Raw genomic sequence first — 27477 nt, 5'->3', positions numbered from 1 at the left:
TTTTGTGCATGTTATCAGATCAAAGTCACTGGGGTATGTAAACTTTTGATCAGGGTCATTTGGGTACTTTCTTTTGTCATTTTGATTTAAAAAAAAAGTAAACATAGTTGTTTGCCAATAAATAGCTTCACACAACTCTTAAGCATGAGTGGAAGAAAGGTTTTTGTGTTATCATTCATATTCTCTGAAGAATGGCCAAGAAATCATCAATTCTCCCAGGGTATGTAAATTTATGAGCACGACTGTATCATGTTGTATGCTTGCATGTTCCAAATAAACTCAAACTCAACTCAACTCAAACTCAAGTTTCTAAAGTTCTGCAGGTATTCAAAATGAAGTACAATGTTTCTGCTGTCCAAACCATGATTTAAAAAAAAAAGAAAAGCCCTTGAGTCAAGAAGAGTTAATATTGCACCGGCCAGAGATACGAGCCGCACACTTGAGGAAGGAGCAGCATGACTCACAAGAAGGGGGTTGAGGCTGCAGAACGGTCGTTCAAGGGAAACGCACATTTCTTTGACAGTACTGTGTTTTTTAGACGATTCAGCACAAACCCCCTATGGCTTTCACAAGGCCGTTAACCGAACAAGTGTTACCACATCGCTGGACTTCGAGTAAGGCCAAAAATAGCCATCACCAGAAGACTGTAGCGCTGGGATGACATGGTGGATGTCGCTGTCACAACATGTATAGAAGGTTCTATGTGATGTGTCAAGGATGTAAACAGCACACTTGTGCACACTCCCAAATGAGGCCTAAAGTGCGCATTTGACCACCGTAAGGCTGACGTGACCCTTTTTCTGGAGGGGGAGAAGCCACCATGTCTCAGTCACACTGGCTTCCAGATGACAGCGGAAAGGGAAAGCGCAGGAATTTTGTTAGTGGATTGGCTCCGGTCCTCGGCTCTGGTCGCCTTGTATTTAACTTTAAGCGACCCAGCAAGATCAGAGAATGCATTGGGCTTGAGACTCAGGGCTGGCACAGTAAAAACCGTGTCCACGCTGTCAACAAAAAGGCCATCAACCATGTGCAGGATAGCATTCTAGTGTTTTGGAATGGCGGATGCTTGTTTGTGAACATCAGGTTATACTTGCCTTGTCACCTTAGCAAGAGTCATTTAGCACACACGCCATAAGTGTGGTCCTGCGTCAATTATATGTGCACTTCAGTACATTGTGCTCACTTCTAATGTGTGCTACCTCTGCAATTAGTTGCACAATTTAGAGGAACTTTCCCATGCCCTGATAGTTACACGACTTAATTAAACTCCACTGCCTCTCCTCGCACGTAGCAGGTGGCCACATGCGTCGGACAGTAACATGGGTGGCCGAGTGCACCCAAGTGATATAAACGCTGACAAATGTCGGAATCAAGTCACTTCATGGCACTAAAAAGGCCTGAAAATACGAGCGCTGGTGGTCTGTTGTGACAGATTTGTGTTTATTCCCGCATATTGGCGTCTCTCTGCTAGTTGACATCTTCATCCGCGCTCGCTTTTGAGCACCCGTCGGTGAGTCAGTGCACAAGCCAAAGTGAGCAAGGCGGAGAGGGTCAAGAAAAGGGCAGAATGAAGCGGCTTCCAAACTCCTTAAAATTAGCTTGGATGCGAGCGTGTCGTTTCCAAGTGGGATGGACGACATCCACGCCAACCTAATCATGTTTTGTTGGCGAATGTGGCAATGCTGATGATGTATCAGCGCTCTTAATGAAAGTCATTCAAAAGTCTCATTAAAAAGTAGCGTGACTATACTTCGACCCTTTGTTGCTCATGAACAGTAGCAGCAATTATGAATGACTGAAGTTCAGAGGATGATAATTGAACAGCATAGATAACTAGAACATGTGAGAGCACCTTGAACTCACCAGATAGTGAGTCAGACTTGTTTTATTAATAATAAACATCAATTATTAATAGTTGATAATGTCATCAGTAACCTTGTCAAAGATCATTTATAAACCAGTCATGAAACTTAGCCTTCTGGAAAAATGCCAGCAGTTTATGTATACAAGATGTAGGCGCAAAGGATGGGAGTTTCATTCCAAACCTCGATAATACGCATATTGTTTAACTCGGTAGACGAGCACCGTGTAACCGAGCAGCTTCTCCAATCGTAGATTATATATGTTAGAGATGCACAATTAATTGTTTAAAGATTGTGATTAAAATTCACAGATGTACTTAGGCATACCTGCCAACTTTTGAAATCAGAAAAACCTAGTAGCCAGGGTCCAGGGGCCGCAGGCCCCGGTAGGTCCAGGACAAAGTCCTGGTGGGGGGTTTATCCGACGCAAAATGATTATTAGCATTCAGACAGGTTAAAATGTTGCTAAAACCATCACTTTTCTATCAGTCACAGTGACTTTTCAGAACAAAAATATTACAGCAAAAATCATATGGGTTGATTGACATGTTTATTCTGTAAGCTAAATTCAATAGTTTGAAATTATTTTGACAGTTAATGCCAGTTATCCTGTCAACCTTTCACAAGACTTCAATTTGTTAATTGAAAGTATAAACAGCATAAACACTTTTTACAGTAAACAAATGGTAAAACAGTACTAAACAATTCCATAAAAAAAAAAATTGGTGTCATTAACTTTCTGTCCAAGCTTGTATAATCGACTGCCTTGTTCAATTGTAAAAAATATTCTGTGCCTAAAATTCACATTTCTATCACAATTATCATACTGTAAACATGGTAAGCTAACTTCATTAAAATTAATAGTCCTGTCAATAGCATGGAATTACAATTCAAATGTAGTTTTTTTGTAAGCCTTTCAAAAGAATTCAAAATATGAAAAATTAATGAAAATTAATTTAAGCCATCGGACACTTAAAAAGTGGCACATCACATCTCTAATGTAATCATTTTAACTTTTCAACAGAAATAGCACTGCAAAAATATTAAGGACATACTTCTGTATTTTGGTAGTTATGCTGTCAACATTTAACAAGATTTCTTCAACTTGGACTTGAAAGCATAAATAGTATAAACACTTAACAGTATAACAGTACTAAACAATTCCAATAGATAACATTGGTGTCATTACCTTTTTGTGGCTAAAATCCGAAAAACGTTGAAAGTTTTCCACTTGTATCGCTAGCAACGGCATTAGACTTGTGTTTTTTTGTCCCAACGTGGTCTTTTACATCGCTAATTCCTCCATGTCCGATCGAAAAATCTTGTCTGCACAAGGTGCAATTCGCGTAGTTTTCACCCTTTTTGGAACGGATAATTATTCCCGGATAGGCTTTTGAATATTCTTCACGGAATAACTGCAGTTTTCTTTTCGGTTTAAGACTCGTTTGCGATTTTTCTCCGGCTGATTCCATGATCGTTCCTCGTTTGGAAACAATGGCAACTGGTGCCTCGTGCTTGGCAGCGGTGCTATAAATAGCCTCGCGCATGGCATTCGGAATGGCTCGATAGGAAGTTACGGGAAGCAGTGTCGATTGTCATTGTTGTTACGCGATTTCGTGAATAAAACTTTAAAAAAAAAATTTTTTTTTAATTAATGAAAAAACGTATTTTCTATCACTGCAACCATAACCCCGAATAGGTTGATGAAAACCGTACTAATTACGGGAAAACCGGAGTAGTTGGCAGGTATGCTTAGGGATGTGTACCGATTTCTGTGCTTTTACAGGTACCAACCAATTTCAGTCTGTACCATTGGGTACCAAATCATGTAAAATCAAGCGGTACCATATTTCAATACCTTTATTGCTTGTGATTTCATGTCCAGTTGCAGACCCGCAACTAACTCAAGCACTCAAAGAGTGGCCCCTATGTAATGTTACAATGTTCCATGCCAATAAAGCAAGCATGCCTGATAGAACATGTTTAAAAGTAAGGTTCCACTGTTAAAAATGCACTGGCTTAATGATAATTTACATTGCCATTTGCCATATACATGCTACTGATTAACGTTAGCGATTTTACGTGGCGATTTCAACACCTCTAAATTTGGCAATGAAAACTACAACTAAGATGCACGCTACAATTCAACTACTGGTGTTTAATAAGTACAATACTTTAAGTACATACACTCATACTTGCCAACCTTGAGACCTCCGATTTCGGGAGGTGGGGGGTCGGGGCGTGGTTGGGGGTGGGGCGGGGCGTGGTTGGGGGCGTGGTTAAGAGGGGAGGAGTATATTGACAGCTAGAATTCACCAAGTCAAGTATTTCATACATATATATATATATATATATATATATATATAGATAGATATCTACATCCTGAAAATATGCAAACAAACTGTGTTTAGATAATTGATACCTCAAACTTGCAAAAATAAATATTAAGGAATATAACATAACTTGGCTTCTGAGAGTTTCAAAATGTAATGAATAAAATGCTAAAGTTGTTGATAAACAAGCAATTATTTTAATAATAAATATGGTCATTTTAAATGAATTATTATGATAATTTAAAATCAATTATTTCAAATATGTTTATTTTAATGTATAATTCTATGGCTGGATGTAATAAGGAGTCACGAAAAAATACAAATAAAAATACAATTAATTTTGATGTTTTTAGCAAAATATAGTAAAAATGTATTTAGTTTTTTTTTTTTTTTTAATTAATAAATATATTTATTTTTAGGTAAAATAAACATAATAATACAATTTATCTCTAGTCTGGATGATTTAGTTCTTGTCAGCCTGTTGTCCTCCCGTCATGAAAAAAGGCCGTCCTTACTCAGGTCCGCATGGAGCTGGAGGGGGCGTGGCTTCCAGTTCCGCTGAAAATCGGGAGATTTTCGGGAGAATATTTGTCCCGGGAGGTTTTCGGGAGAGGCGCTGAATTTCGGGAGTCTCCCGGAAAATCCGGGAGGGTTGGCAAGTATGCATACACTTTGTAGGACTCAACAAAAGACAAGACTGTCACATTCAACTTAAAAGCAAAGACTACTTTGTGCCTACAGCAACACACCCAGGACAAACTGAAATTAATGCCTCGTCAGAAGTGTACAAAAACAAGATAGAACAACTTATCGGCATAATAATTATAATGTGCATCTTATTTTTAAATGTTACATTTAAACATTTTAGATTTTATTCAAGCTATAAAGGCTTAGTGGCCACATACGTGGACAGCACCTTCCAAAATTGTGTACACTACTGAATTGTAGTCTTATGGCCGCTTATGTGGACCCTTATACTGCCATCTGGTGGTGTCAGAAGAGTATAACATATAATGGAATTTGGGGGGAAAAATATTGTAAAAATAAAAATTAGCATGTCACTAAACATGAAGTACACATTTGTGTACTTATGGACTAAGCATATCATATCAAAAGATGATTCTTAGTTTTTATTCTAATTAGGGTCCAATAAGCCTAAATAGCAAAGAGAAATAAAAAAAAGCATGTAAACAAAATAGCTTGGGCTTTAAGAGGTTAAACATAAGTACCAAAAATGTGATCTCATTTCCCAACATGGAGGATTCTCCATGGGCTACAATATACGCAAATGCCCCCAAGTCTCCTCCCTCGACCAATGGTAAAGTGTCTTTACATCACATGAGCCTGCTCCGTGCACTCAAATGTTAGGAAAGTGAGAATTACAGCAGGGGAACTTCTGTTAAGGACATTGAAACTTCAGTTGTGGTGGCGAGAGTCACACACCCAAACTTGTTTCCAAAGACAACTCTCAAATCAAACGGTGTGGAAGCATTTTGGATTCATGGCAGACGGCGACAAACCGTTGCAGATGTACATTCTAATGTGTGTCAATGTGGCATCGCGAGGCAACACTACTAATCTATTCAACGCCACCTGCCACACAGGTGCAGTATAATGAAATCATACAAAGCAAAGGCAAGAAACACAAACAGACATCGATATCTGCAAGCCTGTACGATAACCACCCTAAATACACAATGTTCCTGCAGCTCGGTCTACTTAAGGGATGTAACGATAAACAGTAATAAGGATGAAAGCGGTAAAACTACTGTCGGTTAGCATTACCGTTTTTAATTAAAATGATCGAAAAAATGTGATTGGTAACTGCACTTTGACAAACTTATGAAGTGACTGGCACCAGCTCGCTGGCTAACTAGTTCAGTGTTTTTCAACCGTTTTTGAGCCAAGGCACATTTTTTTCCATTGAAAAAATTCGGAGGCACACCACCAGCAGAAATCATTAAAAAAATGAAACTCAGCAGCCGATATTGACAATAAAAAGTTGGTGTCACAATTGTTGGATATGACTTTAAACTATAACCATCAATATAGCTCTTGTCTCAAAGTAGGTGTACTGTCACCACCTGTCACATTGCTCCATGACTTATTTTGAGTTTTTTGCTGTTTTCCTGTGTGCAGTGTTTTTTGGTGGCTTTTTCTCTTTTTTTGGTATTTTCCTATAGCAGTTTCATGTCTTTCTTGACCGCTATTCCCCACACCCGCTTTGTTTTAGCAATCAAGAATATTTCAGCTGTTTTTATCCTTCTTTGTGGGGACATATGTTGATTGTCATGTCATGTTCGGATGTACTTTGTGGACGCCGTCTTTGCTCCGCAGTAAGTCTTTGCTGTCGTCCAGCATTCTGTTTTTGTTTACTTTGTAGCCAGTTCAGTTTTAGTTTTGTTCTGCATAGCCTTCTCTAAGCTTCAATGCCTTTTCTCAGGGACATTCACCTTTTGTTTATTTTTGGTTTAAGCATTAGACACCTTTTTACCTACACGCTTCCTCCCGCTGTTTCCGACATCTACAAAGCAATTAGCTACCTGCTGATATGGAAGAGTATAACGTGGTAAGTCTGCCGATCTCTAGACAGTACAGACACTCAACAACGGCACATTATTTGCAGATTATAATTACTGGTTTGCAAAAAATATTTTTAACCCAAATAGGTGAAATTACATAATCTTCCACGGCAAACCAGACTGTATCCCGCGGCACACTACACAGTGGTTGAAAAACACTGAACTAGTTAGTGTATTTCCACATTAAGAAACAACATACCCCAATCTAAACTTAAAAAAACACATTGCTATCTGAGCAACTTAGATATTCAATTGTACACATTGAACCTACAAGCTGTGTTCTCTTAGAACAAAGTGAGTGTTCTATACCCAGAGGAATACAAGACAGAGGTGTATTTACAGTGCATTCAAGGACCGCTGTACAGAGAAGGACGCCGTTACACTCGCTAAGAATAATAAGGAGTAATAGATTTTGTTCCTCACTTTTCCTTCAAATAAATCTTAAAAAATAAGTGATAATGATGATAACTGTGATAATTTTGGTCACGATAACAGTGATATGAAATGTTCACATTTGTTACCTCCCTACTACAGTGTATTTGAATGACCATTTGAATGTTATTGTATTGTAAACATTTTGTGAAAAAAATTGTGCCAAAAATTTTGATTGATATTTTTGCCAGAATGGTGTAGCCCTAATATTCAGTATATATAGCACATGTATGGTTAAGTTGTTCCGAGTAATACGGTTCCAATATCAAATGCTGCGATTGCTTTCCAGGCCTAATGTTTCGTAATACTCTTCTCTTTATGTACTGAGTTATTACTTCACGAGTTAAGGAGAATCTCATTACATTTTGGTGTGGACAATGTATTTTACAGGGGAAAACAGGCCTTTGCTAACATGTCTGCTACTTCATATATTTTTAGTTTAGTAATGTTTAAGTGTTTTGATCTGTCCTGTAAAAGACAAAAACAGACAATAACAAGAGGTTGGGAGTTCAGCCATTTCTTGCAGTGAAACAACAGTCAAGCATGCAGTATGTGACTAAGATCATTTGTCACTTCTGCAGCTCTTGCTTCGGTGATTTTCTTTTCGTCAGAACAGTACATTGTTCGGCGTTGGTTTGATGTGGAATGCAAATGTGCAATTAAGGGAACCTGATGCAAACTATTTTTATTTGTCTTTGAGTACGTTTGCCAAATGGCATTTGCATGCTCTCGTCAGGACATGGGAAAATGTCATGTTGCGTTCCTGCAATGCGTATAATCACTGTACAACTGTCGTTGTGCAGTCAGTGCCTTTGCCAGCATTCCAAAGGGGAGGAAGAGGAGGAGGATGAACTTTTACATCTTTTTTGGGTTCCAAATAGGAATATTTTTAAGTGTACACATTTTTTTAATGATAAACACATAAGCACTGAGCCAAGTTGTTGTTTTGTATCCATCAACAAGTGAGCCTTTACAGATGCTACACTGCCCCCTGTGGCCAAACCTAGGTTGCATTTAAATGATCAGAATTCCAAAGTGGAGAAATGTGAAACGCAAAACTAGAGACCATGTTTTGGACAGTGTGTACTGGACCTGAAGCTGAATTTTTCACCTTTTATCTGCAGATTAAGTACATTACAAATGCACCCAAGCGTGCGTACCTGGATGCCAGAGGTGGTGAAATAGGGGATCTCGAACTTGACACTGATCGGGGGCTTCCCCTCCTTATCTTCAGCTTCCACACTTGGAAGGCCAAAGTGGGCTCGCATCAAATACTCCTTGCCGCCCTGTCGCAAATACATCACAGTTGCATTGTAAGAAAATAAAAACGGGTTAGTTTGGCCCAGAGTGAGTCAGACAGAAGGGAGAAAATAATGAGTGAGTTTAAAGCCCATAAATCATTTGCTTTGTTATGCACGCATGAGTCACAGGCGGCGGCGCTCACGGGAAAGGACTTTATGGACCAGACGATTTCGCTGTTCTCAGGCACCCACTTGACGCTGCCAACCGTGGTCTTAAACTTGGGAGAGTCGGCGTCTGTTGGCACTGGAATGTGGATCTCCACGTTGTTGGCGGTGGAGCGCCGCTTGAACTGACTTTTGGCCTGTAGGGATGGAGGGGATGGGATAAGCGGGTCAAGTTTGGTGGATATGACAAACCAGTTTCAAATTGACAACCGAACACGGTGTGATTTACAGCCACCGAGGTGGCTGACTATTTCAATGATTAAATTAAAGCTGCAAGCAGCGTTGGTCGGGCCCGCATATTTGGCAGGTGCTAGTCCTAAGTGTCCCAATACTTTTGTCCAGTGTTAGTCCCAATACTTTTGTCTAGTGTACCTACCTTGTCTGCATTGTGTGGGCACGCTGGTGCTTCCTGCTTTTAAGCAGCCATCTTAAAAAAACAGCAGCGCAGCAGCATCAGCGGTTCTTTGAAGGCTCATAAAATCAAAACCGGAGCAGTTAGAAAAATGCGCTTCTGTAGTTTTATACACAAGGGTTCAATCTCTCTCCTGTGTTAGTTTGAAGCCGAAACGACAAACGCGCTCAGAGGAGATAGTTTTTGAAGGAAGGCGACCGGTTTTTACAAAAAAATTGTTTTGAAGGGGGAATAGCAAACTTCCTGTTGATTTTTGCTGGGGGTTGTCAATTTATGAAATGTAGGTCTAAGTGAGACCTACATAGAGGTTTTTGTTTCATGTCTCTCCGACTTTCCCAGTGGGAGTTACAGGCAGTTTTGTCATTATTTTCTTCCGAGGAGCAGTTTTTTCTGCGTTTTATTAAAAAATTGCGGTAGAGCACAATTTTTAGATTTGGGGTTAGGTTTTTTCATTAGATCACAATTTTAGCCAGTCCTGATGTGTGTGTTCAGTTTGGTGAGTTTTGAAGCATGTTAAGGGGGTCAAATTACAGCTCAAAGAGGCAAAAGTAACTGTTTTTAGTACTTTTTTGTCTTGAAGAGGGAATTGCCAACTTCCTGTTGATTTTTGCCCAAAGAAGTACAATTATAAAAGTTTGGTGTAAGTCAGACCTACATAGGGGTTTTTGTTTCATGTCTCTCTGACCTTCCTAGTGGGAGTTACAGGCAGCTTAGTTTTGTTTTCTTCCTAGGGGGCGCTAGAGCGCAATTTTGAGTTTTGGGGTTTGGAATTATTAAAAGGCAATTTTCGCAGGTCCTGATGTGTGGGTCAAATTTGGTGAGTTTTGAAGCATGTTAAGTGGGTCAAATTACAGCTCAAAGAGGCGGCGGAAGAAAAAAGAAAGAAGAAAAATAATAAAACCTTACAATTTCAATAGGTCCTTATGTCCCATTGCATAAGGACTCCCTTTGGGAGTCCTTATACAATGGGCCATGCGGGCCCTAATTAGCCATTATCTTCAACACTCAACAAAGATACGAACGCAACCCAATCAATCATCATCTTGATATATACATCTGTGAGGTGGCTGGGGTGGCCCTTAGGTTTTAGAGGTTTGAGTTTAGCTCATGAGAAATTGGAGAACACAAAAGTGTTTGTTTATATATTTGTTGAACATATATTTATTGTATGCAAATGTCACAGAGTGGGAACCTACCTTGATCATGTACTCGATGCGACTATGAGAATGCTTCTCAATGACAGATTCAATCCAGATCAGCGGCTTTACCTGAGACATAAACATTATCACATTTTACCTTGCGAGCAAAAAGTCACAAGGTTGCATTCATCAGTTTTCCTCTTAGCAAAAACACTGCCTCCCCCCAGTGGACAACAGACATCACTACAGCATAGAGCATTAGGAATGATATTCTTCCCTTTACTTCATCCATTTTCTACCCTCAAACCTTACGTGAGTGTTGAGGCGGTAAGACATAAGCTCAAACTCTCCGTCGGGCGGGATGAAGGAGATGGTGCGGTCGTTCTCAAAGCGAGACAGACGGACACACTGATGGAATTTGACATCCTCCAGCTCCACTGATTTACTCTTCCCTCCTGCAGGAAGCCACAGGGGGGGACCATTTTACCATGTAAAATGTCAAACATAGATTGCACAGTTTTTGGTACATAAAGCAATAGAAAATGGCTGTTTTTGCAGCAACTCACGTCCAGTATTTTCAAACAGAACCTTGTCGTTGAGGCCCAGTCGCAACTCGGGCATTCCTGACAGGAATACGCGCATCTTGATAGAGCCGACAATCTCGCTGCGTAGAACGTTGCCGTTGGCACTGACCTGAGGAGGAGGAGGAAGAAAGGAGCTAATCAAAAGCTGTGCTGGACACTCAAAATTTGAGATGTCCGATAATGGCTTTTTTGCTGATATCCGATATTGTCCAACTCTTAATTACCGATTCCGATATCAACCGATACCGATATATACAGACGTGGAATTAACACACTATTATGCCTAATTTTGTTGTGATGCCCCGCTGGATGCATTAAACAATGTAACAAGGTTTTCCAAAATAAATCAACTCAAGTTATGGGAAAAAAATGCCAACAAGGCACTGCCATATTTATTATTGAAGTCACAAAGTGCATTATTTTCTTTAACATGCCTCAAAACAGTAGCTTGGAATTTGGGACATGCTCTCTCCTGAGTTTGGGGGTGTATATTGTAGCGTCCCGGAAGAGTTAGTGCTGCAAGGGGTTCTGGGTATTTGTTCTGTTGTGTTTATGTTGTGTTACGGTGCGGACGTTCTCCCGAAATGTGTTTGTCATTCTTGTTTGGTGTGGGTTCACAGCGTGGCGCATATTTGTAACAGTGTTAAAGTTGTTTATACGGCCACCCTCAGTGTGACCTGTATGGCTGTTGACCAAGTATGCCTTGCATTCACTTGTGTGTGTGTGAAAAGCCGTAGATATTATGTGATTGGGCCGGCACGCAAAGGCAGCGCCTTTAAGGCACGCCTCCAATATTGTTGTCTGGGTGGAAATTGGGAGAAATTTTCGGGAGGGGTACTGAAATTCAGGAGTCTCCCGGGAAAATCGGGAGGGTTGGCAAGTATGACTGGGAGACGCAATGCTCTGTACTTCTCCCTACGTCCGTGTACCACTCCGTACAGCGGCGTTTTAAGAAGTCATACATTTTACTTTTTGAAACCGATACCGATAATTTCCGATACTACATTTTAAAGCATTTATCGGCTGGTAATATCGGCAGTCCGATATTATCGGACATCTCTACTCAAAATCAATATGCAGAGCAACATCAGCCATGTTGACACTATGTGGAGGATGTTGACATGCACGCAGGAAGGAACTTTAGAGTCAGTCTGAATGGCATTCTCTGAGCAGCGCACACTAACACACACAAACACACACACACTCTACTAAGACAATTAATTCCTACTAGCAGGTTGACCGACTCAATGACGTCCAGGAAGACTTCGTTTTTCCTGTACTTGATGCCCTCTGATCGCCACGAGACGGCGTTGGTGACTGTGGCGGGAGGGCGGGGGGCGCCTGTGTCGAGCTTGTGGCCCTCCTGAGTTATATATCTGACAAGAGGAAAACAAAAGCAAAAAACAAGAGTAATTAACAGCTATCTTTCAAGAACCTTTATAGAAACCCATGCATTTATTCATGCTCGCCATTGTCTGTTCTGTTGTTGATGTTTCACTGCACAGAATTTTGTGTCCAACATTTGACTAACTTACTAAACTAAGTTAGGGATGTCCCGATCCAGGTTTTTGCACTTCCGATCCGATACCGATATTGTTTTTGCACTTCCGATCCAATACCGACCGATACCGATACTGACCTATCCGAGCATGTATTAAAGTTTAAAGTTATTTAGCCTACTTAGTTGTCAGAATCATGTTGAAAAGAGTTTTAGTACTCTTGATAACAACTAGCCAGCTGAATTAGGGGAGTTTGAATAATACACAATGGTTGGGAACAAGAAACTGACCTGTTTATTCAAGGATAAACACAAAATAGACAAAATTATACATGACAAACAGAAATGGCATCATTGAAACTAGGACTGGGCGATATGGCCTTTTTTTAATATTGCGATATTTTAAGGCCATATCGCGATACACGATATGTATCTCGATATTTTGCCTTAGCCTTGAATGAACACTTGATGCATATAATCACAGCAGTATGATGATTCTATGTGTTTTGATTGATTGATTGAGACGTTTATTAGTAGGTTGCACAGTGAAGTACATATTCCGTACAATTGACCACTAAATGGTAACACCCGAATACGTTTTTCAACTTGTTTAAGTCGGGGTCCACTTAAACTGATTCATGATACAGATATATACTATCAGATATATACTATCATCATAATACAGTCATCACACAAGATAGTCACATTGAATCATTTACATTATTTATAATCCAGGGTGTGGAGGGGGGCGCCGGATGTAAGTGTCAAAAAGACAGCCAAAAGAGTTTGATATGAGAATAAATCTAAAGTTAAAATATAGGGTAGAAATACACCCATTTGCAGGAAATGTAGTCTTCATTTTCAAAAAAATTTTTCAAGGCTTGCATGTCTACATTAAAACATTCTTCTTCATACTGCATTAATATATGCTACTTTTAAACTTTCATGCAGAGAAGGAAATCACAACTAAAAAAATCACTATTTTTTTTCATACGGTGTTGATGTGGAAATGTTTGCCCCGGCATTTTGATGGTGTGGACGTGTGGCACCGAATGGAGATAAGCGTCTCGACAGACGTTACAATATTTGAACAATGATGACGAAAACTGTTTTCTCTGTCGTGTCCGTGTGTCGAAAATTGTTATGCGCTTATTTTTTTTATCTGATGTTGTGCTTGGCATAGATTTGCCGTGCGCAGAGGACGCTTGAGCAGTGCGTAATTGCGCAGGCGCGCACCTTAGAGGGAACGTTGATCACACGGCTGCGCTAGCATCACAGCTAACGTTAGCCATGCTGCTACCTCTCTGCTGGGAGAGGGTGTATACGTATGTGACGTATGACGTGACAGTATGTGACGTATGACGTGACAGTATGTGACGTGTGTAAGAAGGTGCGCTTGCTGTCTGTGAGAGGGAGACACAGAAAAGAGTGAGAAGAGCCTGTCGTGTAATGTCAGCAGCTAAAAGCAACTGCGTGAGAATCCACAGACCTGTGGATGTGTTGAAGGTGTGCTGGAAAATGCGGAACGGAAATTAGGGATCAGCAGAAAAGTGGAATGTATTATTTAAATCGGTGCGTTGGAAAACACGGACCGGTGTTTTTTTTAAAACTGGATCTGGATCGGCATTTTCCCATGCCTTGCCGATAAGCATTTTTTGACAAATATCGGCGGCCGATCCAAATATCGGATCGGGACATCCCTAAACTAAGTTAACAGTGTTTCCCATGCTTTAATCTTTTATTCGTGGCAGATACATTTTAAATTGCCACAAATTGATACGGCGCAACCTGTTGCGCTCCCCCATAACAACATTGTAATTGGACTGCGTGTGTAAGGGACAAGCGGTAGAACGTGGATGGATGGACGTTTCAACTAGGTGTGTTATGATCCCATATTGATATTGGTCTATATCAGTAAAAAAATAAGTAAGGATTATTTGGGCTTGCATGTACAATGTCCGATATAATCTCAGATACAAGAAGTCTTGCAGTATGTTTACTTGTACAAAGTTGGTCAGCCAGTTAGCATCCGAATGTCCTTCAATAAGCACACAAGGTTGGTCTTTTCAACAGGTAAACATGGTCAGCTATAGGCTACTATAGGCTCACAATAGCGCACAAGCTAAACATATGTAATAAGTGTCCTTTATTGAACAATATTGCAGTCTAAAACAGCACATTATTTGGTATAAACAAGTATCAAATAATTATAGTTGTATATTACTTACACATACAAAATCTCCAAGGCAGAAAGTCTCCAATAACAAACGTGTCTGCACCATGAGCTTAATTATTGTGGGCACTAGGTGTCACCAAAAAAACAAGTACCACTCGACTTCAACTTAAAGACAGGATGAGTCTGTTCCAGATGGTTAATAATAAATAGGTTAGTGTTTTACATCAGTGTTTTTCAACCGCAGTGCCTCGGCACACTAGTGTGCCGTGAGATACAGTCCGGTGTGCCGTGGGAGATTATGTAATTTCACCTATTTGGGTTAAAAATATTTTTTGCAAACCAGTAATTATAGTCTGCAAATGATGTTGTTGTTGAGTGTCGGTGCTGTCTAGAGCTCGGCAGAGTAACCGTGTAATATTCTTCCATATCAGTAGGTGGCAGCCGGTAGCTAATTGGAGTATCTATATTCCAAAACCAGGATGCTGTGCCCTATTGTAGTGGGAAAAACAACTGTTGAATTGCAAACAAGTAATCCTACTGTCAATGCCAACAACAGTCTGAGTGTAATTTCCCCTCGTTAGCACTGAGGTATTGTATGGCAGAACGATCGCTGTGGACCGACCACTAACCGCCCAAAATAGTCGGAATCACCCATGTTAGCATTCCATTCAGTTCAAATGGCACAAAGGAGCATATGTGACCAGAATGTTTCTAACTCCTATTATTTGTTGGAAGCTAAACTGCAGAGTCTTTTAGAAATGTTTGAAGGTTGAATGACAGTGTTGTATGTGGGAGACAGGTGGTGTCGCAGACCAACTACTCTGTTCAGGTATGGTTTTTCAACCATAACATAGATGGCTTTCCTTACTCTTCTTTCATACCATCCGACCTCCCTGTCCAGAATCTGTACGTTTTTGTTCTCAAAGGAGTGTTGTTTCTCCTTGAGGTGCAGGTAGACAGCTGAGTCTTGGCCTGAAGAGTTTGCCTGTCTATGCTGTGCCATACATTGTATTAGTGGTTGTTTTTTTTCCCCAATATATGAATCAGTGCATTCATCATTACCAGATTGTTATTGTGGGTGTGGGGTGTCCGGTCTTTAGGATGCACCAGTCTCTATCTCAGGGTGTTGCCTGGTTTGAAGTGCACTGGGATGTTGTGTTGGTTAACACATTTCCTGAGTTTCTCAGATCCGCATCCACTCTGTTCTTGTTTCTTCTAGAACTGGATGCACCTTTCCACAAACGACCAGCTGGGGTAACCACAGGTTTTACGGGCTTCCCTCAAATGTTTGTGCTCTTTCTCTTTGGTCTGTGGGCTGGTCGGAACATTATCAGCTCTATGTTGTAGGGTTCTGATAACGTCCAGTTATAATGGTAAAAGGGTTATACTTGTATAGCGCTTTTCTACCTTCAAGGTACTCAAAGCACTTTGACACCATTTCTACATTTCCCACTCATACACACATTCACACACTGATGACGGGAGCTGCCATCTAAGGCCCTAACTACGACCCATCAGGAGCAAGGGTGAAGTGTCTTGTTCAAGGATACAACAGACGTGACTCGGATGGTGGAAGCCGGGGATCAAACCAGGAACCCACAGGTTGCTGGAACGGCCGCTCTCCCAACCGAGCCATGCCGTCCCCAGTTTGTGTTCCAGTGGGTGGCGTGAGTCAAAAAGTAGGTATTGATCGGAATGTATGGGTTTTCGTTAAACCCCGACATGGAGGCCCCTGTTCTCTCCAATATGGACATCACAGTCCAAAAAAAGCAACTTGCTGTCTTTGACATCCTCACGTGTGAACTTGATGTTTTTGTCCACTGAGTTAATGTGCTCGGTGAAGGCTTAAACTTCTTGGCTTCTGATTTCAACCCATGTCTCATCCACATATCTGTACCAATGACTTGGTGCTGTTCCCTTAAAAGAGCTCAAAGTTCTCTTTTCTGTGTCCACCATGTAAAAGTTTGCTACTATTGGGGATACAGGTCATCCCATGGCACAACCATGTGTTTGTCGGTAAAACGATACCATGAATTGAAAGTACGTTGTATTAAAGCAAAGTTCCAGCAAAAGTTTAGTGTGGCTCTATACTGTAAGGTGTGATCACCTAGTAGACGTTGCCTCAAAATCTCTACTGCATCCTGGGATGGAATACAGGTGAACAGGGATGTGACGTCATATGAAACTATAGTTTCATTATTATCCAGTTTTAGATTTCTGATTTTCACGACAAAGTCAATGGAGTTTTAAACATGATGTGGAGTTTAGCCAACAAAAGGTGCTAGGATGTTGGCTTCATACTTAGCAATATTGTATGTCACAGAATTAATGCTGCTGACAATGGGTCTGAGGGGAGCCCCATGTTTGTGTATTTCTACAAGGCCATAAATACTAGGGATGGTTTCTTGTGGGTATAATCGGTAAAACAATGCCTGGTTGATGGCTTCTGACTTTAGTAGTGTTTCCAATTACTCAATGATTTTCCTCTTGTACCCACTTGAGTCCCTTCTGAGTATTTCATATGTGTTAGAATCTTTGAGATGTGTAAGCAACTGGTTTTGGTAGTCAGTCAGTTGAGAATTACTGTGAATCGCCTCTTATCCGCTGGCAGGATTGTGATGTTTTTCAACCTTGCTCAGTTTTTCTGAATAAAACTTGAAACTGAAAACTTGGCATTAGAAAGAGCGCAAAATGATTATTAGCATTCAGACAGGTTAAAATGTTGCTAAAACCATCACTGTTTGGGCGACGAAAAACGTTGAAAGTTTTCCACTTGTATCGCTAGCAACGGCATTAGACTTGTGTTTTTTTGTCCCAACGTGGTCTTTTACATCGCTAATTCCTCCGTGTCCGATCGAAAAATCTTGTCTGCACAAGGTGCAATTCGCGTAGTTTTCACCCTTTTTGGAACGGATAATTATTCCCGGATAGGCTTTTGAATATTCTTCACGGAATGACTGCAGTTTTCTTTTCGGTTTAAGACTCGTTTGCGATTTTTCTCCGGCTGATTCCATGATCGTTCGCTTGTTTGGAAACAATGGCAACTGTATGGCGTCACATTAGTGCCAAAAATCCGAGCGCATAAAAACTGTTATCGCGCGCTGATTCTCCACATTTTGCGTGTGCGTGGTGCCTTTCTGCGCGCGCGCGCGGCGCCTTTCTGCGCGCTCTCTGTGTACTCCCGGCATCTCTCCTCGCGCTGTCATGTTTCTTTTTGGCACTTTGGGGGCAGGTATGCTTAGACGGCCCCTTCTTTCTGATTGGCTGTGAGCATTTTTCATATGACCAATCATTCTCCAGTGTAGCAACATTGTAGCCATCTTACCTCGGACATCTAGCCTCAATCATTACATTGATGTCAATGGTACATGTACTAATTAAATTACCATAACTTGCTCGATTTTCGACCAATTTACAAACGGTTTGCCTTGTTACAAATCTTATTACATGTAGATATGACATAGGATGCTGTACCTGTTGAAATGACCTCTTTCGCTTTAAAAAAAAACAAACTTAATTGTGCAACATAGTTGTGTAGTGTCAGTGTTAGTCAGTTCTCTGATTATTTTAAACTGTTTCAGAATACATTATTAAAAGCTATTTTTAACATTTTAAAAACAAAATTCAAAGATTATTTCATTCATTTTATGGCTGAATCAAAATAAATTCCATAAATTAGAAAACAAATGTGAATGTGAAATATAAAATAATGTTATGGTTGGATGTTATTGCTGGTTTACCAGTTCTGGCTGAAAGATGTGATTATGGTGTTTGTTGTCTTATTATTTATTTGGGTCACATTTTGTATTACCCTGTATTGTGTTTATGTGGTATGAAATAACCTTCATCAGCGCGCGACATTTTTTTTATCCACTTCTTCCTCCGTAAATCTTGATACATATTGACGATGACCCGCCCTGCTATACTTCTGATTGGCTCCGAGCATTTTTCAGCGTTTTTCGCCTGACCAATCAGAAAGGAGGGGCCGTCTAAGCATACCCGCCCCCAAAGTGCCAAAAAGAAACATGACAGCGCGAGGAGAGATGCCAGGAGTACACAGAGAGCGCACAGAAAGGAACCGCGCGCGCTAAAAGGCACCACGCGCGCGCAAAATGGTGTTGCGCGCGCGCACAAAGTGGAGAATCAGCGCGCGATAACAGTTTTTATGCGCTCGGATTTTTGGCACTAATGTGACGCCATACAACTGGTGCCTCGTGCTTGGCAGCGGTGCTATAAATAGCCTCGCGCATGGCATTCGGAATGGCTCGATAGGAAGTTACGGGAAGCAGTGTCGATTGTCATTGTTGTTACGCGATTTCGTGAATAAAACTTTTAAAAAAATATTTTTTTTTAATTAACAAAAAACCGTATTTTTTATCACTGCAACCGTAACCCGGAATAGGTTGATGAAAACCGTACTAATTACGGGAAAACCGGAGTAGTTGGCAGGTATGCCAATACATCTTTTTCTGTTTGGGTAAGAATTCTGCTGGACAAATTATTCACCTATTGTCTGATTCATTATCAGTTGAGTTCCCAGTTTTTTGCCTCCAAATGAGTGCCTGCGGTGTGGAGGTGTTACTACTAAGTAGGGATGTCCCGATCCAGGTTTTTGCACTTCCGATCCGATACCGATATTGTTTTTGCACTTCCGATCCGATACCGATACTGACCGATACTGGCCTATCCGAGCATGTATTAAAGTTTAAAGTTATTTAGCCTACTTAGTTGTCAGAATCATGTTGAAAAGGGTTTTAGTACTCTTGATAACAACTAGCCAGCTGAATTAGGGGAGTTTGAATAATACACAGTGGTTGGTAACGAGAAACTGACCTGTTTATTCAAGGATAAACACAAAATAGACAAAATTATACATGACAAACAGAAATGGCATCATTGAACTAGGGCTGGGCGATATGGCCTTTTTTAAATATTGCGATATTTTAAGGCCATATTGCGATACACGATATATATCTCGATATTTTGCCTTAGCCTTGAATGAACACTTGATGCATATAATCACAGCAGTATGATGATTCTATGTGTCTACATTAAAACATTCTTCTTCATACTGCATTAATATATGCTACTTTTAAACTTTCATGCAGAGAAGGAAATCACAACTAAAAAAATCACTATTTTTTTCATACGGTGTTGATCTGGAAATGTTCGGCATTTTGATGGTGTGGACGTGTGGCACCGAACGGAGATAAGCGTCTCGACAGACGTAACAATATTTGAACAATGATGACGAAAACTGTTTTCTCTGGCGCGTCCGTGTGTCGAAAATTGTTATGCGCTAATTTTTTTATTAGATTTTGTGCGTGTCATAGATTTGCAGTGCGCAATTGCACAGGTGCGCACCCTAGAGGGAAGTTTGCTCGCCCGGCTGCGCTAGCATCACAGCTAACGTTAGCATGCTGCTACCTCTCTGCTGGGAGAGGACGTATACGTATGTGACATATGACGTGACAGTATGTGACGTGTGTAAGAAGGTGCGCTTGCTGTCTGTGAGAGGGAGACACAGGAAAGAGTGAGAAGAGCCTGTCGTGTAATGCCAGCAGCAAAAAGCAACTGCATGAGAATCCACAGACCTGTGGATGTGTTGAAGGTGTGCTGGAAAATGCGGAACGGAAATTAGGGAGCAGCAGAAAAATGGAATATATTATTTAAATCGGTGCGTTGGAAAACACGGACCGGAGTTTTTTTTAAAACTGGATCTGGATCGGCATTTTCCCATGCCTTGCCGATACGCATTTTTTTTGCAAATATCGGCGGCCGATCCGATCCAAATATCGGATCGGGACATCCCTACTACTAAGTTGTCATTTTTTAATCTTTCTTGTTTGTCTTCTTTTGGTTCGGTTGTGTTGTGTAAGTTGGGTTGTAGTTCTGGAATTTGTCACCTTTTCACAGACCTCTTCAGGCAGGATTATTGCAATTTCAAGAGTAATTCGTCAAATTTTACATTGAGAATAGGACCCTAAGTGAGTTTGTCGCTATATTAATTGAGTATTCAGATCCATCTTGATTCGGTTTGTCAAAAAAGCGACCAGCAACAAATCTCACAAGTGGGCCAGTAAGGGTACTTTTTAGAGCATTCTGGTGGGGGGTGGGATGTCAAATTGAGGCGACTCACTCTTGCAGAATCTTGCTGTCGGTGGTCTGAGGGTAACCAAAGTCCATCAGCTCGTCCATCAGCTCATAAATGATGACGAAGTTATCTCGGATGCTCTCTTCCTCCAGTTCTTTGAAATACTCTGAGAAAACCTGCAGGGTACAACATTTACTTCATAAATAAATACTTAAAAGAGTTGTATCGTATAAACTGCAAAGTACAGCCTACCTGGACAATTTTGTACAAAAAGGAGAAAACCAAGGAAACGCTGGCATTTTTCTTGGATGTTGCGACCACTGAGGTGATGCCAAGTTAAGAGATGTTCAATCATAAGCAGCATCGGTAAACTACAGTATGATCATTTAGTGTCGCCATGTTGCAAGAAGGATACAGTAGAGGTTATTGTGCTTGATCCACATGAACCGCACTCCACCGTGGGCCAGAATGGGAGACAGTGTCCCCTCTTCCTCCTTATCCATCAGGAGGCTCATGAAGTGCTCGATCTCGGACATGTCCACATCGCCGCGGTAGTTCCGGCACACCAGCACCTGACACGTCACATCACAACACGTCAGTTATTTTTAAGCCTTACTTAAAAACCACTAACCACTGTGTCGCTCATATGAAGGAAAATGTCACAAAAAAACACGGGCACATTTTTTTTAATCTGAACTTTTATTCAGATTTGAATCAACATCAACGGAATCTGGGTTTAACGTGGTTTGTGGAACTCCCCCTGGTGTTGTGGTTATGTCGGTCATTTACGTTATGGAAGTAGTTTGACATGTGCTTCGGTATCAGGGAGGTGTAGCGAATTTTATAGACTAGGCTCAGTGCAAGTTGTTTTACTCTGTCCTCCACCCTGAGCCAGCCCACTTTGGAGAAGTGGGTTGGAGTGAGGTGTGATCTGGGGTAGAGGTCTAGAAGTAACCTGACTAGCTTGTTCTGGGATGTTTGGAGTTTAGATTTGAGGGTTTTGGAGGTGCTAGGGTACCAAGAGGTGCAAGTGTAATCGAAAAAGGGTTGAACGAGAGTTCCCGCTAGAATCTTCAAGGTGCTTTTGTTGACCAGAGAGGAGATTCTGTAGAGAAATCTCGTTCGTTGGTTGACCTTTCTGATTACCTTGGTTGCCATTTTATCACAGGAAAGATTAGCCTCTAGAATGGAACCAAGGTAGGTGACCTCATCTTTCCTGGTGATAACAATGTCACCCACTTTTATAGTGAAGTCATTGACTTTCTTAAGGTTGATGTGGGACCCAAACAGGATGGATTCCGTTTTACCCAAGTGTATGGATAGCTTGTTGTCAGCGAGCCAGGTGCAAGTTCTACAGCAGTGATTCTTAACCTGGGTTCGATCGAACCCTAGGGGTTCGGTGAGTCGGGCTCAGGGGTTCGGCGGAGGTCAAAACACACCCGACTCATCATGTAAATAAAACCTTCTCCCTATCGGCGTATTGCGGATACGACAACAGCAGAAGTCAGACTGATTTGCAGGTGTGTAATTTGTTGTGAGTTTATGCACTGTGTTGGTTTTGTTCTTTAAACAAGGCGATGTTCATGCACGGTTTATTTTGTGCACCAGTACAAAAACATGGTAACACTTTAGTATGGGGAACGTATTCACCATTAATTAGTTGCTTATTAACATGCAAATTAGTAACATATTGGCTCTTAACTAGTCATTATTAAGTACTTATTAATGCCTTATTCGGCATGGCCTTATTATAACCCTAACCCTCTAACCCTAACCAAATAACTCTAAATTAAGTCTTTGTTACTTAGAATATGTTCCCCATACTAAAGTGTTACCAAAAACATATAACTTTGTCTTGAATTTGAAAAAAACAACATTTTATTTTTCACTAAAGAAGGGTTTGGTGAATGCGCATATGAAACTGGTGGGGTTCGGTACCTCCAACAAGGTTAAGAACCACTGCTCTAGCCACTAGGCCACTGAGTAGGACTCCTCTTCCTCCTATCCAGGAAATCGCAAAAAGCCGCTGCCTGACCAGGGCTCAGAAAATCTGTAGAGATTCCTCCCACCCCCACCAAGGACTGTTTTTAACTGCTGGACTCCTGAAAGAGGTTCCGCAGTTTCTGTAAAAGCTTCTTCCCTCAGGCCATAAGACTCTTGAACGCATCATAATCATACTTGCCAACCCTCCCGAATTTTCCGGGAGACTCCCGAATTTCAGTGCCTCTCCCGAAAATCTCCCGGGACAACCATTCTTCCGAATTTCTCCCGATTTCCAGCCGGAAAACAGGCACGCCCCCTCCAGGTCCGTGCGGACCTGAGTGAGGACAGCCCGTCGTTACGTCCGCTAGGCCAACCAAAAAGTAACCACAGAACACTAGTGTTCTGTGGTTACTTTTTGGTTGACCAACGGTTTACGTTGTATTGCGCACCCTGACGGCAAGTGTGGGAGTCGGTTCTGAAATATGAAGTAGAGAGACGTAACTTTGTCACCTCACCTAATAAAATACATACATACATATATATATATATATATATATATATATATATATATATATATATATATATATATAAAACACGTATTGGTATGTCAGACTTAGCCTTGTTGTGGTTTAACTCTTATCTTACTAACAGGATGCAATGCGTCTCCCATAACAATGTGACCTCGGACTATGTTAAGGTAACGTGCTGAGTTCCTCAGGGTTCGGTTCTTGGCCCTGCACTCTTTAGTATTTACATGCTACCGCTAGGCGACATCATCCGCAAATACGGTGTTAGCTTTCACTGTTATGCTGATGACACCCAACTCTACATGCCCCTAAAGTTGACCAACACACCGGATTGTAGTCAGCTGGAGGCGTGTCTTAATGAAATTAAACAATGGATGTCCGCTAACTTCTTGTAATTCAACACCAAGAAAACGGAAATGCTGATTATCGGTCCTGCTAGACACCGACATTTATTTAATAATACCACCTTAACATTTGACAACCAAACAATTACACAAGGCGACTCGGTAAAGAATCTGGGCTTCCCTGCTTAGGCTGCTGCCCCCGCGACCCGACCTCGGATAAGCGGAAGAACATGGATGGATGGATGGATAACATGCATCCATAAACGTGGATGCATATGCAAAAGTGCAATATATTTATCTGTACAGTTATCTATTTATTTGTATCTGCACCTTATTGCTCTTTTATCCTGCATTACCACGAGCTAATGCAACGAAATGTCGTTCTTATCTGTACTGTAAAGTTGAAATTTGATTGACAATAAAAGTTGTATGCCAGTGGTGCTGCGAGAAGAAACAGCTGTCAACCTGTAGGGTGTTTTTCTTTCTTTCTTAATGTCACGTTAGCTGAATAAATACATCCAAACTTCCCGCTACTAACTTAAAAGTGTTCTGCCTTTATTTCCACACCAAAAAAAAGAAGATAATCGCTGTATGAAACTGAAGTGAGTGCCCGTTAGCCGCCGCTGTCAGCGAGGAATGTTCTAGCACGGATGCTACTAGCTGCTAGGCTAACGTTAGCCCGGCCCCGTTATCCGCTTCCTTACCTTTCCTTTTAAATCCAAGACGTAAACGGCGCTCGCAGACATCTTGGGACTTGTTGCTTCTAAAACAAATTAAACACTTTGTCTACACCTTATCGGCCGTGCTGGATAATTTCGTTGTTGGAGAGAAAAAAATAAATATCAGACGTCCATTCATAATACTATTGGGGAAAAAATACAAAACACTTGACTTCCGCATTTGACGCAGTCGCAGGAGTTGCTGCAGTGCCCCCTGGTGACTTGGAAGACGCAGGACATCATTTCTGTTTATTTAGCTTCATGATAGTTTTTTTTTTTTAAACAATTTCCCGATATTTTATTTAATATAATTTATTCTAAATTTTCATAACTTATTTTGTGCATTTTGTGTCTCCTTCTTTTGTTGTCGTTGTCCAATAACAGCAAGCTAAAGCATTTTCTTGCTCACTGATTCTCCAGTGGTGTGCCGTCAGGCCTAACATAACCAGAAATCTTGATCATAATTAAAGATAAAAGTGTTTTTTGATTTACTTTCCCTAAATATCTAAAAGCATTCATATTCTCTTCATGTCATATTACGCTCCTTCCAGTGCTGTTGTTTTTAGTTTACAGTTGTTATCCAATCAGAATTCAGCTAGCGTATGTTGCCATGCTGTACCAAATCTGCCTAGAGCAGGGGTCGGCAACCCGCGGCTCCGGAGCCGCATGCGGCTCTTTGATCACTCTGATGCGCTCAGCTGCTTACTTGCTGAATCCCCCAATTTTCCCGTGAGACTTCCGGATTTCAGTGCCTCTCGCGGAAAACTCCCGGGATTAATATTCACCGGTTTTCACCCTTACAGTTATAATAAGGGCGTGCCATGATGGTACAGCATTTGACATCCTCTCCAATCTGTATTAACAGCGTGCCAGTACAACACTTGTTATACAATATACATCTTCTGCTTGTATGTGACAGCAAGGCATACTTGTTCAACAGCCACACAGGTTACACTGACGGTGACCATATAAAACAACTTTAACACTCTTACTAATAATGCGCCACACTTTGAACCAAAACCAAACAAGAATGACAAACACATTTCGGGAGAACATCTGCACCTTAACACAACATAAACACAACAGAACAAATACCCAGAATCCCATGCAGCCCTGACTCTTCCGGGCTACATTATACACCCCTGCTACCACCAAACCCCGCCCCCACCCCAACCCTGCTCCCTCACACATCAAACCCCCCCCCCCCCCCCCCCCTCTCTGTGCGTCGGTTGAGGTGGGCGGGGTTTGGTGGTAGCGGGGGTGTATAATGTATCCCGGAAGAGTTAGGGCTGCATGGGATTCTGGGTATTTGTCCTGTTGTGTTTATGTTGTGTTACGGTGCAGATGTTCTCCCAAAATGTGTTTGTCATTCTTGTTTGGTGTGGGTTCACAGTGTGGCGCATTATTAGTAAGAGTGTTAAAGTTTTTTTTATACCGCCACCGTCAGTGTAACCTGTGTGGTTGTTGACCAAGTATGCCTTGCCGTCATGTAGGTGAGTAAGTGGAAGTCCCATACAACGTGTGACTGATCAGGCACGCTAGTTGTAATGGGTGCTATGTTCTTTTCCATCACGACACTCATGACGGTGACATTCGCCAATCATTAGAAACCCGCGTGCCGCACCAGCTTTCAAATTCCATATAAAGGCATGGGCAGTGGGTCTGAGACCCCTGATTCGTACATAGCACAAAGCAAAAAATAAACTCTGTATGCAGTGTTATTCCATTTAAAATTTCAAAAAATGTTTGCGGCTCCCATTGTTTTCTATAATTTGTGAAACTGGTTAAAATGGCTCTTTGACTGGCAAAGGTTGCCGACCCCTGGCCTAGAGCCTTCAGAATCAACAATGCGGTCGTCTATGCCAGTGTTTTTCAACCTTTTTTGAACCAAGGCACATTTTTTGCATTGAAAATATGCGGAGGCACACCACCAGCAGACATCATTAAAAAAACGAAACTCAGTTGACAGTAAAAAGTAGTTGTCGCAATTGTTTGATATGACTTTAAACCATAACCAACTACGTATCAATATAGCTCTTGTCTCAAAGTAGGTGTACTGTCACCACCTGTCACATCACGCCATTTTTGGCTGTTTTCCTGTGTGTAGTGTTTTGGTTCTTGTCTTGCGCTCCTATTTTGGTGACTTTTTCTCTTTTTTTGGTATTTTCCCGTAGCAGTTTCATGTCTTCCTTTGAGCGATATTTCCTGCATTTACTTTGTTTTAGCAATCAACAATATTTGAGTTGTTTTTATCCTTCTTTTTGGGGACATTGTTGACTGTAATGTCATGTTCGGATGTCCATTGTGGATGCCGTCTTTGCTCCACAGTAAGTCTTTGCTGTTGTCCAGCATTCTGTTTTTGTTTAACCAGTTCAGTTTTAGTTTTGTTCTGCATAGCCGTCCCTAAGTTTCAATGCCTTTTCTTAGGGGCACTCACCTTTTGTTTATTTTTGGTTTAAGCATTAGATACATTTTTACCTTCACGCTGCCTCCCGCTGTTTCCGACATCTACAAAGCAATTAGCTACCAGCTGCCACCTACTGATATGGAAGAGAATTACATGGTTACTCTGCCGAGCTCTAGACAGCACCGACACTCAACAACAACACATCATTTGCAGACTATAATTACTGCTTTGCAAAAAATATTTTCCACCCAAATAGGTGAAATTAGATAATCTCCCACGACACACCAGACTGTATCTCACGGCACACTAGTGTGCCGCGGCACAGTGGTTTAAAAACACTGGTCTATGCACTGTAAGTGAACGGACACAAACATTTGACGGACAGTTGTGATAGCCAATCAGATCACGAGTTGTTGTCAGTAAGGCCTTCTAGCTGGTCGAAGGCAGATATACTATATATTGTGATGTTATGAGCTAGGTAACATAAGAACTCCATTACCCAGCATGCCACAGTAGGGAAGAGCATACGCAGTAGCGCCGACCAGGTTGTTGAATGTAAACATGCAGCGGAATGGTTTTGATGAGCACGCTGTGGAGTAAACTTTAAGAACCCAGCCAACACCCCTCGTCTGCATCTTTTATGATTAGACAAGACAACACATATATTTGCAAGGCCATTTTCAAGAAGGATATTTAAAGAGAAACTACATCTTGTGAGACCATGTCGGCCAACCCCGGAAGCTATATTTTATTTCTTAATTTTTTCACATTTAATATGTTTTTTGTAATTTTAATTTTGACAGTACCACATAAGATATGTTTTAATTGCTGATGCGGGTTTATTGATTTTTAAATGTGTCAGAAAATAACCCGTTTGGTACAATGCCCAGTAGTGCGTAAATGTGTTCCTGTATAGTAT

At 41.1% G+C, this 27477-nt stretch overlaps 1 protein-coding gene across 2 annotated transcripts in view; it reads right to left on the bottom strand.

Moving 5' to 3' along the window:
• The window catches only part of LOC133618468 (AP-1 complex subunit mu-1), a 56078-nt gene that overhangs the window by 3171 nt on the left and 25430 nt on the right, over nucleotides 1-27477 (bottom strand). Inside the window, exons 1-10 of one of the 2 annotated variants that reach the window (XM_061978850.2) lie at nucleotides 24137-24314; nucleotides 20994-21150; nucleotides 20831-20898; nucleotides 20624-20754; nucleotides 12039-12186; nucleotides 10793-10919; nucleotides 10539-10681; nucleotides 10284-10355; nucleotides 8654-8812; nucleotides 8370-8495 (exon numbers count right to left, since the gene is read on the bottom strand). In XM_061978850.2, coding sequence (XP_061834834.1) covers nucleotides 8370-8495; nucleotides 8654-8812; nucleotides 10284-10355; nucleotides 10539-10681; nucleotides 10793-10919; nucleotides 12039-12186; nucleotides 20624-20754; nucleotides 20831-20898; nucleotides 20994-21150; nucleotides 24137-24178 — 1173 coding nt within the window. In that variant the 5' untranslated portion in view covers nucleotides 24179-24314. Of the gene's footprint in view, nucleotides 1-8369; nucleotides 8496-8653; nucleotides 8813-10283; nucleotides 10356-10538; nucleotides 10682-10792; nucleotides 10920-12038; nucleotides 12187-20623; nucleotides 20755-20830; nucleotides 20899-20993; nucleotides 21151-24136; nucleotides 24315-27477 lie in introns of those variants that run through there. The other variant, XM_061978851.1, reaches the window with a different exon arrangement.

The sequence above is a fragment of the Nerophis lumbriciformis genome, linkage group LG19 (assembly GCF_033978685.3).
Source record: "Nerophis lumbriciformis linkage group LG19, RoL_Nlum_v2.1, whole genome shotgun sequence".
In the NCBI taxonomy this organism is placed as follows: Eukaryota; Metazoa; Chordata; class Actinopteri; order Syngnathiformes; family Syngnathidae; genus Nerophis; species Nerophis lumbriciformis.
Note: the sequence above shows the minus strand (reverse complement) of the source record. Positions and strands in the feature narration are given on the sequence as shown.